The 15,693-nt window shown below is 51.1% G+C and overlaps 1 protein-coding gene across 1 annotated transcript; it reads left to right on the top strand.

Annotated features, from left to right (window-relative positions):
• Positions 1-2,675: 2,675 nt before the first annotated feature.
• On the top strand, positions 2,676-5,995 carry LOC119103469 (coiled-coil domain-containing protein 96). Its single transcript, XM_037227019.1, has 2 exons — positions 2,676-2,809; positions 3,333-5,995. Exon 2 carries the CDS (start codon positions 3,334-3,336, stop codon positions 5,773-5,775), a length of 2,442 nt encoding a protein of 813 aa, XP_037082914.1. The 5' UTR covers positions 2,676-2,809; position 3,333; the 3' UTR covers positions 5,776-5,995.
• Positions 5,996-15,693: the final 9,698 nt, after the last annotated feature.

The raw sequence follows: 15,693 nt of genomic DNA, 5'->3' as shown, positions 1-15,693 counted from the left end.
TGCATCAAAATATTGGAAAACCACAAGATACACGTGTCGCGGGACACTTGTGTTGGCAACACTGCGAAAGGGGAGAAGACGTTAAAAACCCCGGCGACCGCAATTTTTACATAACGATCGGCTGACACCTTGGCAGTCTTTCTGTCAGTGCCTTCAGTTCTGCAGGCCACCTGTATCTTACTTTTTTGTGTTTACTCAACATATTTTTGGAAGTGCATTGATGATTATACAATGCATGACTGTTGCAGCTTTCATGAAAGGCGTTTCCACGTGAGTTGTTTCTAAATGCACAGACACACTGATATCCAAACACGTTCACTTCGACATACAAAACTAAGGCATGCTTATAGCTCAATAGCATCCACATACATGCCAATTGTAAAGAAAATCGGCAGGGCCCAAGCACAACACCCTAATTTTTGTTTAGTCTCGCATAAAGTACCCAATGCACCTTAGGTTTTGACCGAAGCAGCCTAAACAAATTGCAGCGACATCACTGCAGCGACTTGCCATTGCACTGACAAAAGGCTGCCAGGCTGCTCATCAGCATGTTTAAAAAATGCACGGATGGAAAACAGAAACTAACTTACCAGTTCTCGCTTCTTCCTTTTTACGATGTGCCGTCAAAGTCCTCTAGCTGTGGTCAGACGCCGATCCCCTCGCACGTCGAACGCCCCTGCGCCGCCGCCGATCCCCTCGCACGTCGAACGCCCCTGCGCCGCCGCCGATCCCCTCGCACGTCGAACGCCCCTGCGCCGCCGCCGATCCCCTCGCACGTCAAACGCCCCTGCGCCGCCGCCGATCCCCTCGCACGTCGAACGCCCCTGCGCCGCCGCCGATCCCCTCGCACGTCGAACGCCCCTGCGCCGCCGCCGATCCCCTCGCACGTCGAACGCCCCTGCGCCGCGTGCCCCCTGGGTCCCCCGCGCGTCTGCCGCGCAGCAAAGGATTACACAAAGCGGGAGAGACTAAAGTAACTGCCGCGTTTGTAGATGCACGGTCGGACTCCCAAAACTTTTTCGGAGTTCAACATTGCGCATATGGGCGTTGCCTCAAACGAAATGGTTTCAGAATCGCAATGCTCTCTTCCCTCAACTTTTGACTCCATACTGAGTCTTTGGGACTGATTGGAGTTTTCGTGTTGCCTATGATATGATCAAAGGTAACTACGGCCGCAAGTGGAAAATTTTTCGATAATGCTGGACCGATTGCCTCACCTAACCCAACTTACCTGTTCTACCACAGACTTACTTAGCCTAACTTAACCGAACCTTACCTAACCTAACCTAGCGTTATCTAACCTAACCTAACCTAGTTTTATCCAACCTAACCTAACCTAGCCTAGCTTTACCTAACCTAACCTAGTTTTACCTAACTTAACCTAACCTAAACTAACCTACCATAGGTTCAGTGACCCGATTTCTTTAGCCAAGATCCCCATGATTGCTATAGAGATCTGCCCCCAACTGGCAGCCATAATTTTGGAACTTAAAATATCAGCTCGATTCAGATTGGTGTTCTACAAGCGAACATGCGCAGATTCAAACTGCCGTGTGCAAAATTTCCCAATCTGACCCCAAAATATGCGAACAAGCGGGCTTCTCCCAGGATTTTGCCCTCTTTCTTCCTGAAGATGGGGCGGCCGGAGAAAGGATCGTCCACCCGCTTCTAACTGAAAAGGAAACTGCACCCCTGCTTTTAAGCTACTGTCAGAACACCAAATGTCATACAAAGGCGGTTGAAACAGTGTTGCGCCCATACGTTTATGAAAGACAATTTTCGTAAAAACAATACACAATCAACAAATTGTTACGGTAATTAGAATGCCCAAAAATAATGTATCTGAAAGAACGTCTGAAAGAACGAAAGAACGTCATTCGAGAGCTAAGAGCATAAGCAATCGTCAGATGGCCAAGAATGATCTAATGAGGCGAATGAAACAGCCAGGAGGTGAACAGAAGTATCGTAATTACGACCACAGGAAGGGGGGGGGGGGGGGTGTGCACGCAAGGCTTCGCCCTACAGGAGCCCGGATATTGCACAAATACTCTGAGGCTGCGGCTCCTGATAGAGTGACCTACACTCAGTGAGGAGCAGCAGCCTCAGACCCACCCAAATGTGCATCGTGTTTTAGGTTTTTGTAACACTTTTTAGTGTGTTGTGATGGCGAACTGAAATTAGGCACCCTTCTGGCACGCTTATGTGATGATTTTCCCTTACACCCGGGGTTTCGCGTTCGCTCAGAAGTGTCACTGGCCCGTGAGCTACCACCTCATGCGCGCCTCTGCTTACGACACAGGCGAGCGGCCACACATAAATATTCTAGACACATGCAAGTATCGATTGCTGTGTCAGGCAGATTCGCGTTCAAACGGTGTACAAAAATGTTCACGGTCAATGTAAAAGAAACTATTTGATACATTGATCCCATATATTTGCATTGCACGTTCGATGCACTGATCCAGTACCACTGATCTTTTTAAATCAACTCAGGTATCTGTAGTCCATGCGTGGTTTGGAGATTCTTGAGGCCGATTTATAATTTAAGACATTGTCTTGGTGATAAACCTCCTCATCTGAGGTGTTCCCAGCATCAGATCACGGTACATATGCTTAGTCGCCTTTGTGCCTTCGTACTGTACAATCCTATCAAATATTTTCGCTTGTTATTAAACAGCACACATCGCAAAACAGGTGTCTATTATAAAGCAGTACTTAGTGAAGCCCGTTAGTGATAGCACCACCAAAACATGTTAATATATTGAAGCTTCATCTTTAACGAGATGCAAACGTGAGCGCAAACATCAACGTAAGTACTTCCCATAAAATGATTGGAGCAATTAATCGGTTTTAAAATGATGTACCGACCTTAAATGGGCAAACGTTAAAATATTTTGACATCCAGATTTTAGACAGCAGCTAGTTCGGATATATTTTTCATTTCAGTTGCCTTGCATACATAAAACTTCCTAACAATGCTAGCAGTGTATAGCACCTCTGAGAAGCGTAGGTATCACATATTTAAGTGATATATGAGGTTAGCAATGTTGTGTAAGACGGCCATTGCGGAAGGCAGATAAGGAAAGTTTCACAGTGTCATTTATGGCCTTGTAGTAGTTCGTTCGGAGAGGGGTGTGTTTCGTTGGTCTGCATTGTTTGATTAGGCGGCATTGGCAGTCGGTGGGGCGGTGTGTTTGCTCGCTCAGCCTCCGACTGGCGGTAATCTGGCCAGTCGCTCGGCTCATAGAGTATGGTAGCCGAATTATTCATCCCTTCCATTGTTATACCAGCCTATTCATACATTGTTGATACTTTATCTGTATTTCGTTCAGCATGGAGCAGCCGAAGGAACAAGCAACGATAGACGAGCAGCCTGGTGGCTTTCAGGAGATCGAAGACATAGACAAACCAGCGGAGGACAGCCAGGAGGCTGGATACACCCTTGAACACATCACGGAAGAAGCAGCAGCTGTTGCAATTCCGGAAGCACCCGCCAAAAACCCAGAGACACCCGCTGAAAGCTCACAAGCTCAAGATAAAAGCAAAGACGTACCGGATACGAACCCAGAAGTGCCAGCAGAGAGCCCGGAAACTCCGACTAACGAGGATGAGGAAGCAAGTAAACCCTCAAATAAAGTAGAAGAAACCGCTGCGGATGTTGCGAATGGAGGACAGAAAGCAACTTGCGGCAGCCAGCCGGTGCCGCCAGAAACACAGGAAGTAGACAAGGAGGAAGAGCCAGCTGGAGAAGATTCTCCAGAATCCGATTTGAAAGGTAATGCCCGTGAAACTTCCCAGGTTGGTGAGGCCAAAGTTCGAAGTGCGGTGCCTGAGGGGACTGGAGACACTGAGACGCTGGGTTCTCAACTCCAGACTGATGAAAAAACTGGAGAGCAGACGGAAGGGGCTACGGAAGGCAAGGTGACCGCAGAAGAGGCTGAGAGTGCTCAAAACGCCACTGAAGCTGGATCAGCCGGAGGGGGTGGCGAAGCTAGAGAGCAAGAGGGAGACGTCCCAAAGGATGCAGATGCCGAGCGTCAGATCGGTGGCGCAAAAGAAGAGGGAACGGAGATATTTTCAGAGGGCCAGTTTCCAGAGGGCGAGAACCAAGAGCAAGCCACGGGTGAAATAGAAGATAAAACTGTGCAAAATGCAGCAGAATTATCAGATGCACAGGAGCCTGACGAGCAGACGGAAGCTGTGGATGGAGGAAAACTACAGGAGCGAGTGACACTACCTGTTGGCGAAGAGAAAACCAGGACACAAGGAGACGAAGTCACTGGAGGTGAAAAGATCGACCAGCTCGCGGAGAGCGCGCCTGAAGGAGAGAAAGTCCATCCATCCACAGAAAGTGGGAAGCCGACATCTGAGACATCAGCAGGGGAAGAGGAGACTGAACAGCAGACCGCTACCAGCCAGGAGAGCGTGGTGAGCGGCGAACAGACGACAGTGACGCAGGGAAGTAGAGAGTCAACCACCGAGGAGACAATGGGCGAGGAGACAGCAGGCGAGGAGACGCCCAGCAGAGAAACGTCCAGTGTGAGGGAAGGGAGTGAGGAGACCGCAGGCAAAGAGAGGACCGGCAGAGAGACGTCCAGTGTGAAGGAAGGCAGCGAGAATTTAACCAGCAGAGAAATGTCCGGTGTGGATACGGGCAGCGAGGAGACGACCGGCGAGGAAACGACCAAAGGACACGACGACGGGGAGAGTGACCTGACACGGCTTGTGGAGCGCACCAACCTGGAGCAGCAACACCACAGCCTGCTAATGCAGCGGCGCCAGCTGCTGACGTACAACCAGCGCATCCAGCAGCGGCTCAGTGAACACTTCAGCCACAAGACAGAGGACACGGAGCGCGTGGAAAAGAACGTGGGCGAGCTGGAGCAGCGCTACACACGCTACCTACACGGGATCCGAGAGCAGCAGCGCGTTCTCGCTGACGAGAAGCAGCGCCAGCTGGAAGAGCTGGTCGAGTTTCACGCGCAGGTGGACGAGGAGATGGCCATAGTGGCGGCCGAGTACGAGGCGGTGACGGAGCTGCGCCGTCAGGTAGCGCTAAATGCGCGTAGCAGCCGCACCGGCCGCTTAATGCGCGCCGACGAGGTTGAAGCGCTCATCAGCCGCGAACAGGCCAAAGAGCTGGAGGTGCACGATGCGCGGCTTGAGAGCCTGCGCCGCGAGACACGCCTTGGCCATCTTGAGCAGACGCTGCGCGACAGCGAGGAGCTCGCCGGCGGCATTCACCTGATCGACTTCGAGCAGCTCAAGATCGAGAACCAGACGTACGCCGAGAAGATTGAGGAGCGCAACGAGGATCTCACCAAACTGCGCCGCAAGATTAGCAACACTGTGCAGATCCTGACGCACCTCAAGGAGCGCATCCAGTTCGAGGAGGCAGAGAACCAGCGGCGCAAAAACACGCTCGAGACGGTGTCTGCCGAAGTGACGCACGGTCGCGAGGGGCTTGCGCGGCTGAAGCAGCGGCGCGACCACGTTCGCAACCGCACGGCCGGCCAGCGGGCGTCGGCCGGACTGCTTGGCCACGAGGCCCTGCTGCGAGACTTCGAGAGTCGCGTGGATGAGGAGGCGCGACTGGTGAAGGAGCTGCAGCTGCTGAAACGAGAGTACGGCGAAAACCAGCGTCAGTCTGAGGCCATCCGGCAGATGGAGCAGAACAAGAAACAGGAGAGGCGCAGGTCCTCCGCGCCCGCCGCGCGTCCCTCAATGGAGCGCGGGGGTCCCGCTCGGTGGACGGGTACGACGATGGACTACTGAGAGATGTGGTGAAGAACCATTATGGACCGTCTGGGCGATGGACCGCTCACACCGATGCATGCAATTAAACTGTGCAAGCGATCCGTGGTAAGAGTGCATGACGGATTGCCTGAACATAAAGACGCTGATTGGTTGAATGGATATAAGGAGAATTTAGCTACTCACCGATGAAAAGACCTGAGCGATGAGCTAGGAGAGTGACTTGACTGAGAGAGAAAGATAGGAGGAGCAAGAGGAAGAGAGAGAGAGAGAGAGAGAGAGAGAGAGAGAGAGAGAGAGAGAGAGAGAGAGAGAGAGAGAGAGAGAGAGAGAGAGAGAGAGAGAGAGAGAGAGAGAGAGAGAGAGAGAGAGAGAGAGAGAGAGAGAGAGAGAGAGAGAGAGAGAGAGAGAGAGAGAGAGAGAGAGAGAGAGAGAGAGAGAAGAGAGAGAGAGAGAGAGAAGAGAGAGAGAGGAGAGAGAGAGAGAAGAGCGAGAGAGATAGCGAGAGAGAGAGAGAGAGGAGAGACTCTAGAGAAGAGAGAGAAGAGAGAGAGAGAGAGAGAGAGAGAGAGAGAGAGAAGAGGAGCAGATAGATAGAGAGAGGAGAGAGAGATACGATAGGAGAGAGAGATAGGAGAGGTGGAGGGTTGGACAGGGACAGGAGAAGGACACCTGAGAAGGTTATGGAGAGGAAGAGGGAGGCTTATAGTTGCATTACTCTGTACTTCCAAGTGTAAAAGACTGCTTTAGACAACACAATATCTCTGTTTCGTTAATATGCTGCTCCATAAGTCATTGCATTATTACGTCATATGATTACCTCATCGGACGTCGCACAGCATTGATTGGGAGCCAATTGACCGCCGCTATGCCTGGAAATCATGCCACTAAGAAAGGTTTGCCGAGAACCTCGGGCAAACCACGGCAATGCGCCCCACCCAACCTCTCGCGAGAAGCGGTACTCATACCCCGAAAGGCCACCGCGTGACTGCGGGCACAGGAAGCTCGTTTGGGCCGCCGCGCTCCAGATGTTAGAAACACGCCCACCTCATGCAATGCACGTTCAGCAGGACTCTACGAAAATATCTTCATGCAATTAAAACGGGTGTTAAACCAGCAATTTTTGCAATTCAGGCAGCTAGCAGTGAATTTCCGGCTGTTTTGTCGTTTGCCGCGAAAAAGGGGTTATTGCAATTGGATCTTCATTTGTGTGCTAATTTATTCTACGAATGTGTCAAATGCGAAAGCACCTCTTATTGGGTGAGACTCTAACTACGGATGGATCAAAGAAAAAGTGAGTTTCGCAGCGCCGCAGGAACGGCGATGGGGAGGGGGAGGGCCGGCAGGGGGCCGAGCTCCCAATGTGTTGAAATTTAACATTGACTCCACGGGCGCTGACCGGAAAAGAATAACCAAACATGGCTGTCAGTTCCCCAGCTTGGGAAAACATTCGCTGCCCCTTTTGGTTTGCTGATTGGTACCTTTACTGGCTGTTTTATGATGCATGCCTTTCTTCCGTTATGTCGCATGACACTCCTGATTTCGGTACTTCAACACCCGGAGGGCTTTGCGAATGGGTACGTTTGGCCCACACGCAAACATTTCATATTGTGCACTACTCAGTTGGTCATTTCCCCGTCCCTCCTTCGTCCCTGTTACCACAAACCCATCATCTTCTTGCATATAGCGCGATATCCACAAATTAAGCCATCCACCATCTCATATAAATTAATATATCTTCAAAACGCATCCATAAAAAGCGATTCTTAATACCCGACCCAAAAGCCAGTCGCCATTTGTGCAGTTTATAACCATCTGAGCTCTTTCATAGCTCAGTTCTCTTTCAAACGCGGCGGTTGCCAACAGTGAGTAACAGCTCGGATGTATCGCACGGTGCGAATAGGCGTGGCACGCTATCCTACAGCGGTACCGGATGAGTATTTTCCACCAGCTGGGCAGGCTCCTTGTCCGTCGATGAAACACATCTTCAGTGCATTGTCCCGAGGAGATACGCAAGGCCGTGATGCCATTCTGAGTGGGCGAGGTGGAATGGAGCCAACATTGCAGCGGTTGCGCAGCACCGCGCCGCGTTCGCCGTGGGTCATGCTCCGAAGCCAGCGTCGCCTGGTGGCTGGTCTGCGCTCTGACGTCAGAGATGGCCATCGACCGGGCCGCCTCCTGCCTGCCAGCGCTGCAGCAGCGCGTGCGATTGGTGCCCTGACCGCCGCGGCGTCCGGACGGCGGTGAGCGGGCCCGTGCCGGCCGTGGGGCTACGGTGCGCGGTCTGCGCATGCTCCGACGCCGCTCGCCGCCAGCCGCGGCCTGCAGCTCATCGTGGCGGCCACGTCCGGCGCCACCGCCTACGCATACTATCACAAGGTGTACGGCTACGCGTCCAGGCACCGACACGACGCCTGCGGCCGGCCGACACCGCACTGAGTGGGGGTGGCCTCGGAGGCGCGGCAGCTCACACGCGCTGACCAGAGACGAGCGACGGCGGTGAGCGGCACTGTGGAGGTTAAGTGCTGCCTGCGGGCATCAGCACGGGCCGGCAGTGGCAGTTCGAGGCGGCGGGTCGACCGTTGAATGCCTGACTCGCGGCTTGGACTGCGGGCTGCGACGAAGCGGTATTGACGTTGTGGTCTGTGACACGGTAGCCGGTGTGTGCGGACACACTTTGTTCGTGACTGCCTCACCGATTATCGTCCCACACCCAGCTCCTGCCAACGAGAACAAGGCTTATAGACACGGCAACGATGATAGATCTCTTTGCGGTCATTGATAGTATAGCACGAACGACCTGTGAGTGACGCAATGTTGGCCATTGTACTTGGCTTTAAGCCTTCTGTGTTTTGTAGCGCGCTGAAAGGCTTACAGCGCATGACGCTAACGTGTCGTCTTTGTACGATCTTTGTTGCAATGTCAAACCATATTGTTGCTTCATCTCTGCTGTAGGCGTTAGTGCGCTGGGTTGTGTAACTTAACTGTAATGAGGTGCTTGTATTTACCTTATTGTAAATGACAACGTCGGGTTCTCCCTGAACCCAGAGCCCCTCTCCCTCTCGCTCTCTCCTTCTCTCTCTCTCTCTCTCTCTCTCTCTCGCCCTCTCTCTCTCTCCTCTCTCTCTCTCTCTCTCTCTCTCTCTCTCTCTCTCTCTCTCTCTCTTTCTCCGCCCTCCTTGTGATCCGTTGCGACATGGTTCATCGTTCGCTTCAGGTGCGCCCCCATGCGTCGCTCGCTCCCCATCGCTCCTGCGGTGCCAGCCAGTGATGGCGCCGGGACTGAGTCAACTTCCGGTATGGCGCTGACGGAGCGCAGCGGCGCGTCGCCGGCCCTGGGATCCCGCTGCCACCTTAGCCGGCGGAGCATGCCTGCCATCGCTACCGACGACGGGAAGGGATGCGAGGCGTCAGGTGCATGCCCGGGTGCTGTCGGCCCGCCAACTGAGCAAGCGTGCGGGCTCGTCGACCGGCGGGGGCGGGGGAGGGGTATCGCCCGAACGCCTGCAGCGAGGCCGCAGCCGCTGCGCTGTGCGGTCGGCCGGGTCAGGCTGATTAGGGGCGCTCACCGGGGGGACGGAGTCGTTGTAATTTGTAGATGGGCGGTCGAGTCATGACGGCACAGCGGCGAGCTGTACCCGTAAATCTTGACTGCATCTGGGCTGATTCGATGTTGGCATGCTACCAAACCCGGTCGGCCGTTGTGGTTTTAATTGCAATAAATGCTTTGTACGTTTCGCTTGGCGCTTTGGATGCTTGGATGCCTTACGTGGGTATGTCCGCGTGCGTGTGAAGGGCGTTTGTGGCGGTGAATTCGGACGCCGCGATTATCGGTATCGGGCCGTGGTTCGCAGGATCCGCCGCGTGTTTTGTAAGGTCCATGAACGCTGTCGCGACGCCACGAAGCAACACATGTCCGCCGTCCTGGTGCGGCGCCCTACGGCTGGTCATCTCAAGCCAAGATAAGCAGCGGTAGCGGTACTCGGTCAGAGAACAAATTTGGACCGTTGACGCAGACTTATATAAAACCTTTGAGCTTGAGGAAGCTGCCATTGATTCGGGAACACTGGAGCTTATCATAATGACACCCGATCCATGTCCGCGGTAATCACTTTTGTCAGTACAGCAACACAATGGGCCTTAGACGGTCTTAAAAGCCGTCTTAGTTACCAAGTTGGCACGTGGTACGTTCTTCACTGGCCACGTCCCAAATATTCGATGCAAATCCTTCCCCTGTGACTAAGTGCGCAGGTGCAGACTCAACTCTCATTGGACTGATCTGCTTATCACGTGCGCGGATGCCGATGCAAGTAGGAACAAATGGTAAACACATAAGAACGACAGCACCGTTGATCGCGGTGCACCATGTCATGAGGGGACCTAGGGGACCAGGGGACCAGGGATCACGGAATCACGGAATCAGCGGACCAGGGGACCAGGGGACTTCAGGACCCAGAATGGGAATGCACAAAAGTAGGCAAGTTGTCGGTCCGACGTACAGGCCCTGCCGAGATCACGGCGCCGTCTGTGGGCGGGGCCATTAAGAGCACGGCGCCTTCTGTAGGCGGGGCTATCGAGATCAAGGCGCCTTCTGTGGGCGGGCCCTGCCGTGATCAGGGCGCCGTCTGTGAGGGGGCCCTGCCGAGATCACGGCGCCTTCTGTGGGCGGACCCTGCTGAGATCACGGCGCATTCTGTGAGCGGGCCCTGCCGTGATCACGGCGCCTTCTGTGAGTGGGCCCTGCCGTGATCACGGCGCCTTCTGTGGGCGGAGCCTGCTGAGATCACGGCGCATTCTGTGAGCGGGCCCTGCCGTGATCACGGCGCCTTCTGTGAGTGGGCCCTGCCGTGATCACGGCGCCTTCTGTGGGCGGACCCTGCTGAGATCACGGCGCCTTCTGTGAGTGGGCCCTGCCGTGATCACGGCGCCTTCTATGGGCGGGCCCCGCCGAGATCACGGCGCCTTCTGTGAGCGGGCCCTGCCGTGATCACGGCGCCTTCTGTTTGCAGTGCAACACACGAAATGGGTGACAATACATGCCGACGTACGGAACGTACAGCAATACACGGCGACACACGGGACGGGCGGGAATACATGGCGACACACGGAACGGGCGGCAATGCAAGGCGCACAACACCGTCAATGCAATATACGCCAGCGTGACTTTCGCAATATTATGACTCGGCGATTGAGTTAGAAGTTAGAACCGATAATGTGGGGCCACTAGAGCCCATGGCTGTGCACGGGATCAGCGTAAGCATAAAACACGGAGGTGAAGCATCGAGAATACCAAAACACATTTTGGGTGGGCCTGAACGCACATGCAAGAGCGTTGTTTATGCGCGGTTTCAGGGCCCGAATAACAAACACAGCGCATTTAAGGACATTTGGCATCAGGAGATATTATAGAAGGCATTCCTAGCAAACACGACCCAATTACGACGCTTTGTGTAATCATCGGGTGCCATGACTTAGCCTTGCGGGTCTCGTAACCCCTTCTCTTGACGGGGTCCTGTGCGGGGTGAATGAAGTGATCCCATGTCACTTATTCCGCCGGCGTATGGTCTTGGGACTCATTGCATACTTACTAGAAGAGCTAGACACCAAATTCGCAGTGTGTGTTGATCTGTACGTGAACTCATTTAGATCAAAGTGTAAGGCTTGTAGGTCATGCAATGTGGGTCAGATAAGGTCAAACAAGACCAAATTCCAGGTTGATTTTTATTCCTCGGAGAAAAGAGATTTCCATTCCATTCCATTCCATTCATTCCATTTTTCATTCCTTAGAGAAAAACCAGGAGAATGGAGATATAGTTTGGTTTATATTTCGGCAACATGTCTTTATCGAAACAATAGCAGAAGTGAATTCAAAATTGCCTGCATGTGATCCTTCCCGATTTTTCAGCGTTTCTTTAAAGCAATACCCAGCTTTTACAGGACACCAACATTCAGCGGATTGAACAAAGAGTGACTGCCAGCCATTTCCACGATACGGTCCCTATCTAGCAATTGGAATACGCGAACATATGTGTGCATGCAAACGAATTCAAGCAAATAAGTATCACGCATCACGGTTCATTCAATTATGCAAGTGACTTGAAGTACACGGACATCACACATCGCGCATCATTTATACGTGCAAACGATTTCAACTGAACAGGCATAGCACATCACGCGTTAGGTCTCATTTACAAATATAAACGATTTTAAGCTAGGACACATCACACATAAAGACACGTATCACGTTCGCATAAACGGCCATAACGAGCCCTGTATGCTAAGATTTGGCCGCCGACTTTTTATAAGAAAATAAAAATATCAACCCAATTATATCACCATTCTCCTGTTTTTTATCCGAGGAATGAGGTCAATCGCACTGTTATCTAGCAAAAGTTTGCATGCTCGTTTAAAATCAGTGACCTTGTTTTACCTTTTGAAGGTCATGGTGACCAAAATCATGCAAGACTGCTTCAAGTTTTGCATTTGGATAAGCGACAAAGATTACGCTAGGCAGCATGTTCCTGGAAACAAAATGTTGACCCGGGTCATTTTAATTCAGTGACCTATTCTACCCTTCAATAAGTCCATGGAAGTGTCCAAATGAACACATAAAATATATAAGATAAAATATCACCTATATATATATATATATATATATATATATATATACATAAGATGCAACATAACACATATAGCATAATTGTGTCCATGGAAGTGCACAATACGGTTGCTGTTATCAATAAATTCGAGATGAACGGCAGAAACTACTCCATATAACAATCCCTGGAGTGCTAGAAGAGGTTGATTCTGACCTTGGTCTGACCTTCATACCTGATCCTAGGTCAATGTAATCTCTTTGCTCGATCGTTGTGTTGCCGAAGAAAGTATCTCAGAGATGTATGGCTTCGTTTAACACTCCGTTGTTGGATCAGATTGAGCGATTCCTTAGAAATTGCCTTCGCTGAAACCATGGCCTGACTTCGACCTGCCATAGATCAGCGACCTTACAAGGTACATCTAAGTTTTGACGGCAGACTATCTGCTATTCAATTGTCTACAACTATGCAAACTATGGTGCAGCTGCGCCGTGCCGTTCGGGAACCCTTCTGGAAAAGCATTCGGGGCGGGGGTCAACTTGAGCCCACCCCCCTCCCCCGAGCCCGTGTTAATAAATATGGTGATGGCAGGCACTATAACGCCGTCAAGACCACAGCCGGCAGAGCCACACCCCGGGTGCCGGTGAACATCACTGCGAGGGCTTTTGTGACACCGCGTGATGCTTGTATACAACCGCTGTCGGATCATCGCGCGGTCTGGAGCCTTCCACTCGACGCGTGTATGATGTATCCAGCATGTGTCTGATACCCGGGCCACCTTCTGCCGGACCTCCACAGCTGTAGCGCATGCGAACAGATTTGACCAAGTTTTTTTAACTTCCGTGTCACAGCTGTGTGGAACAGAGCCACGCTGAAACCAGCGGAACCAAAAGCGCGCATGGCTGCGGGAGGAAGGATATGGGAGTAAACTAAAGCGATGGAATCACTGAGTAAACTCAGGAATTGAAGCTTACGGCTCATAAGTCTCATTTCCATCCACGTGCTTCGTTTTTCGAAGAGTCTCTTTTATTGAAGGTCTTGATACGATCCTTTGGCACGTATCACGTGACTAAGATACTCGATATGTGCCGTAGTATGTAATGGCTGTAAGGAAAGTGACAGTGTGGGTTTCTCCCTACGCAGAATTAACGTTTAGCAATGGGTGCGCGGCAGTGAGTAGCAGTTATGTGGACTTGGCGCTGGTTAGTTGGAGACACGACCTCGCCGTCCACGTCGGCCGCGGGCCCTCGTCAAGCTGCAGTATGCACGTCTCCTGTGCGTTTTCTTTCCTCGCGCACGCTGTCCGGATTCGCTGTTTGGACGGATGTGTTGCGTGCAGAATGGTTGCGTCCGCGTGATCCGTAGATGGCACCCGAACAGGGACGATAGATGGTGCAGCGACAAGAACTACCGCCAAGTGGCACCGATGCGCGGCCCCTAGGTGCTCGGCCGTTAGTGTGGTTCAGTGAACTCTTTTGCTTCGGGGTCAGGTGACTCGGCGAGAGACGTGAGGTTTGACGTGCGCCGCTGGAAGCTGCCTGTGTCATCAACGGCGATAACAGGAACAACTTGAGTAAGAGACCTATATTTGCTTTTGTTGTCGAGCTTTTCTATGTAGCATTCGCGCCATAAAAGCTGTGGAAATCATGTAAGCAAATCTACGTCAGGTCAAACCTAGTTAGACGTATTTGGGACGTCGTTTTAGCCCTTAGGTGTATACGGTGCTAGCATAGTTCGTCTAGTTTAAGATGCATCGTGATAATTTAGAATTCGGTGTGTCGGGTGATGGATGACGATAAGCTTGTTGTCACTTCTGGCTCCGTTTGTTAGTGTGCTTACCTTACTTGATGACAGTGTTGTGTTTGTGTTGAGAAACAAAAGGCTGTGTGTAAGAGAAAATACAAATGTCTCAAAGTCCTTTAGTCCGCCGTCGATGACAGGTGGTATGGCTATTATCATGAGACAGCGCGAGAAGCCATGCGTGAGACGCATAGTGTTGTAATATGATTAACTAGGAATGAAAGAAAAGTCTCTCACATGTCGCTTGAGACTAGAGCTTAAAAGGTCATTTATAAGTGTTTCAAGTGAGCAATGGCTCACTGTTTCATTTTAATGTAAGAATAAACGGCAAACCTTATGCTAGGGACTTGAAACAGCAGAGGCCGCAGAACTAAGGACCTGGGTTACAAATAAGGCACGGAGCAAACATCATTATAAGCGAAGGGTTGGCAGTGCACCACAGAATAGATACACGAGTACTCTTGAAGGGGTAATTGTGCTGGCATCTTTCGGAGCCACACCTAAAACATGCGCGGTACATATGTAGGTATGGGGACACCGGAGGTGCGCCCAATTTTGGGAGAAGTGAGGCCATAATTTCGGGGGAACTAGGCTTAGCATGCATTCTCATATACAGCAGAAGGGGTGATTGAGGGGCTCATCATTCAATGTTACGCCTTTAAATTAAACTTAGCGTTAGGTCTGAAGGCTAGCAATGCATGGTCGGATGTCAAATATCATATTGCAAACAATCATGACCTAGACCGCGAAAAAAGCCAAGCAGCGGAATAGGGCCTATATTGATCACTGCAAAAAGGTCATACAATGTAATTATGATTCTTTGAGACGACACATGGCGCAATAAAACGCCCTAAAAAGACCAGCAGGTGTCCACTGTTACTCCACATGGAGTGGTTAAACAGGCCTGGTTGGATTTAGGCTCTTGTAAAAAGGAATTGTGCAAACACATTCTTTCTAGCTGTGGTCATCCTCTCGAGGATTTCTGAATAGAAGTCACGCATGATGTCTCGGGAAGCTTCGAATCCCCGCATTCGGCTTGTGCCTCGAATGGAAGGCTCAAACGTCCCAAAAGGACGCATAATGCTTGATTAATAACCGAAAGGTTCAGTGCTCTTTGCTTTTAAAATATTTCCTTTTTCATGCAATAAAATGTATAACTACATAACTAAACTAAATGTTGTATTCTCAGTACATAGATGAAGGGACACCCAAAAGAAGTGTTCGGTAATACCTTATGCAAATATCTATACGTGACTGATAATTGGTCGATATTTCGTAAACATGGGCGACACAGTCCCGAATGTTTACGGTATTTGTCTCGAGAGCAGTGCATTAACCCGGTTACCCTTTTACTTTTCTGGTTCTTTAAATTGCATCTCAGCGGTACCAGTATAATGCCATTTTTAGCTTTCATTACTGGTGCAGAATACAGAACTGTAAAAACCGTCAATCAGAATACGCAAGACCAAGCATAATATACCGTAAATTTGCTACTAGATACCACAAATAAATGTTTTCATGTCTGTGAAACTCATGAAAAAAG

Source organism: Pollicipes pollicipes, unplaced genomic scaffold (genome assembly GCF_011947565.3).
Source record: "Pollicipes pollicipes isolate AB1234 unplaced genomic scaffold, Ppol_2.1 Scaffold_5724;HRSCAF=6776_pilon_pilon_pilon, whole genome shotgun sequence".
NCBI lineage: Eukaryota > Metazoa > Arthropoda > Thecostraca > Pollicipedomorpha > Pollicipedidae > Pollicipes > Pollicipes pollicipes.
Note: the sequence above shows the minus strand (reverse complement) of the source record. Positions and strands in the feature narration are given on the sequence as shown.

Bases quoted from the DNA above. Each gene is read 5' to 3' on its own strand.
- LOC119103469 (XM_037227019.1), top strand. From the start codon at position 3,334: ATGGAGCAGCCGAAGGAACAAGCAACGATAGACGAGCAGCCTGGTGGC.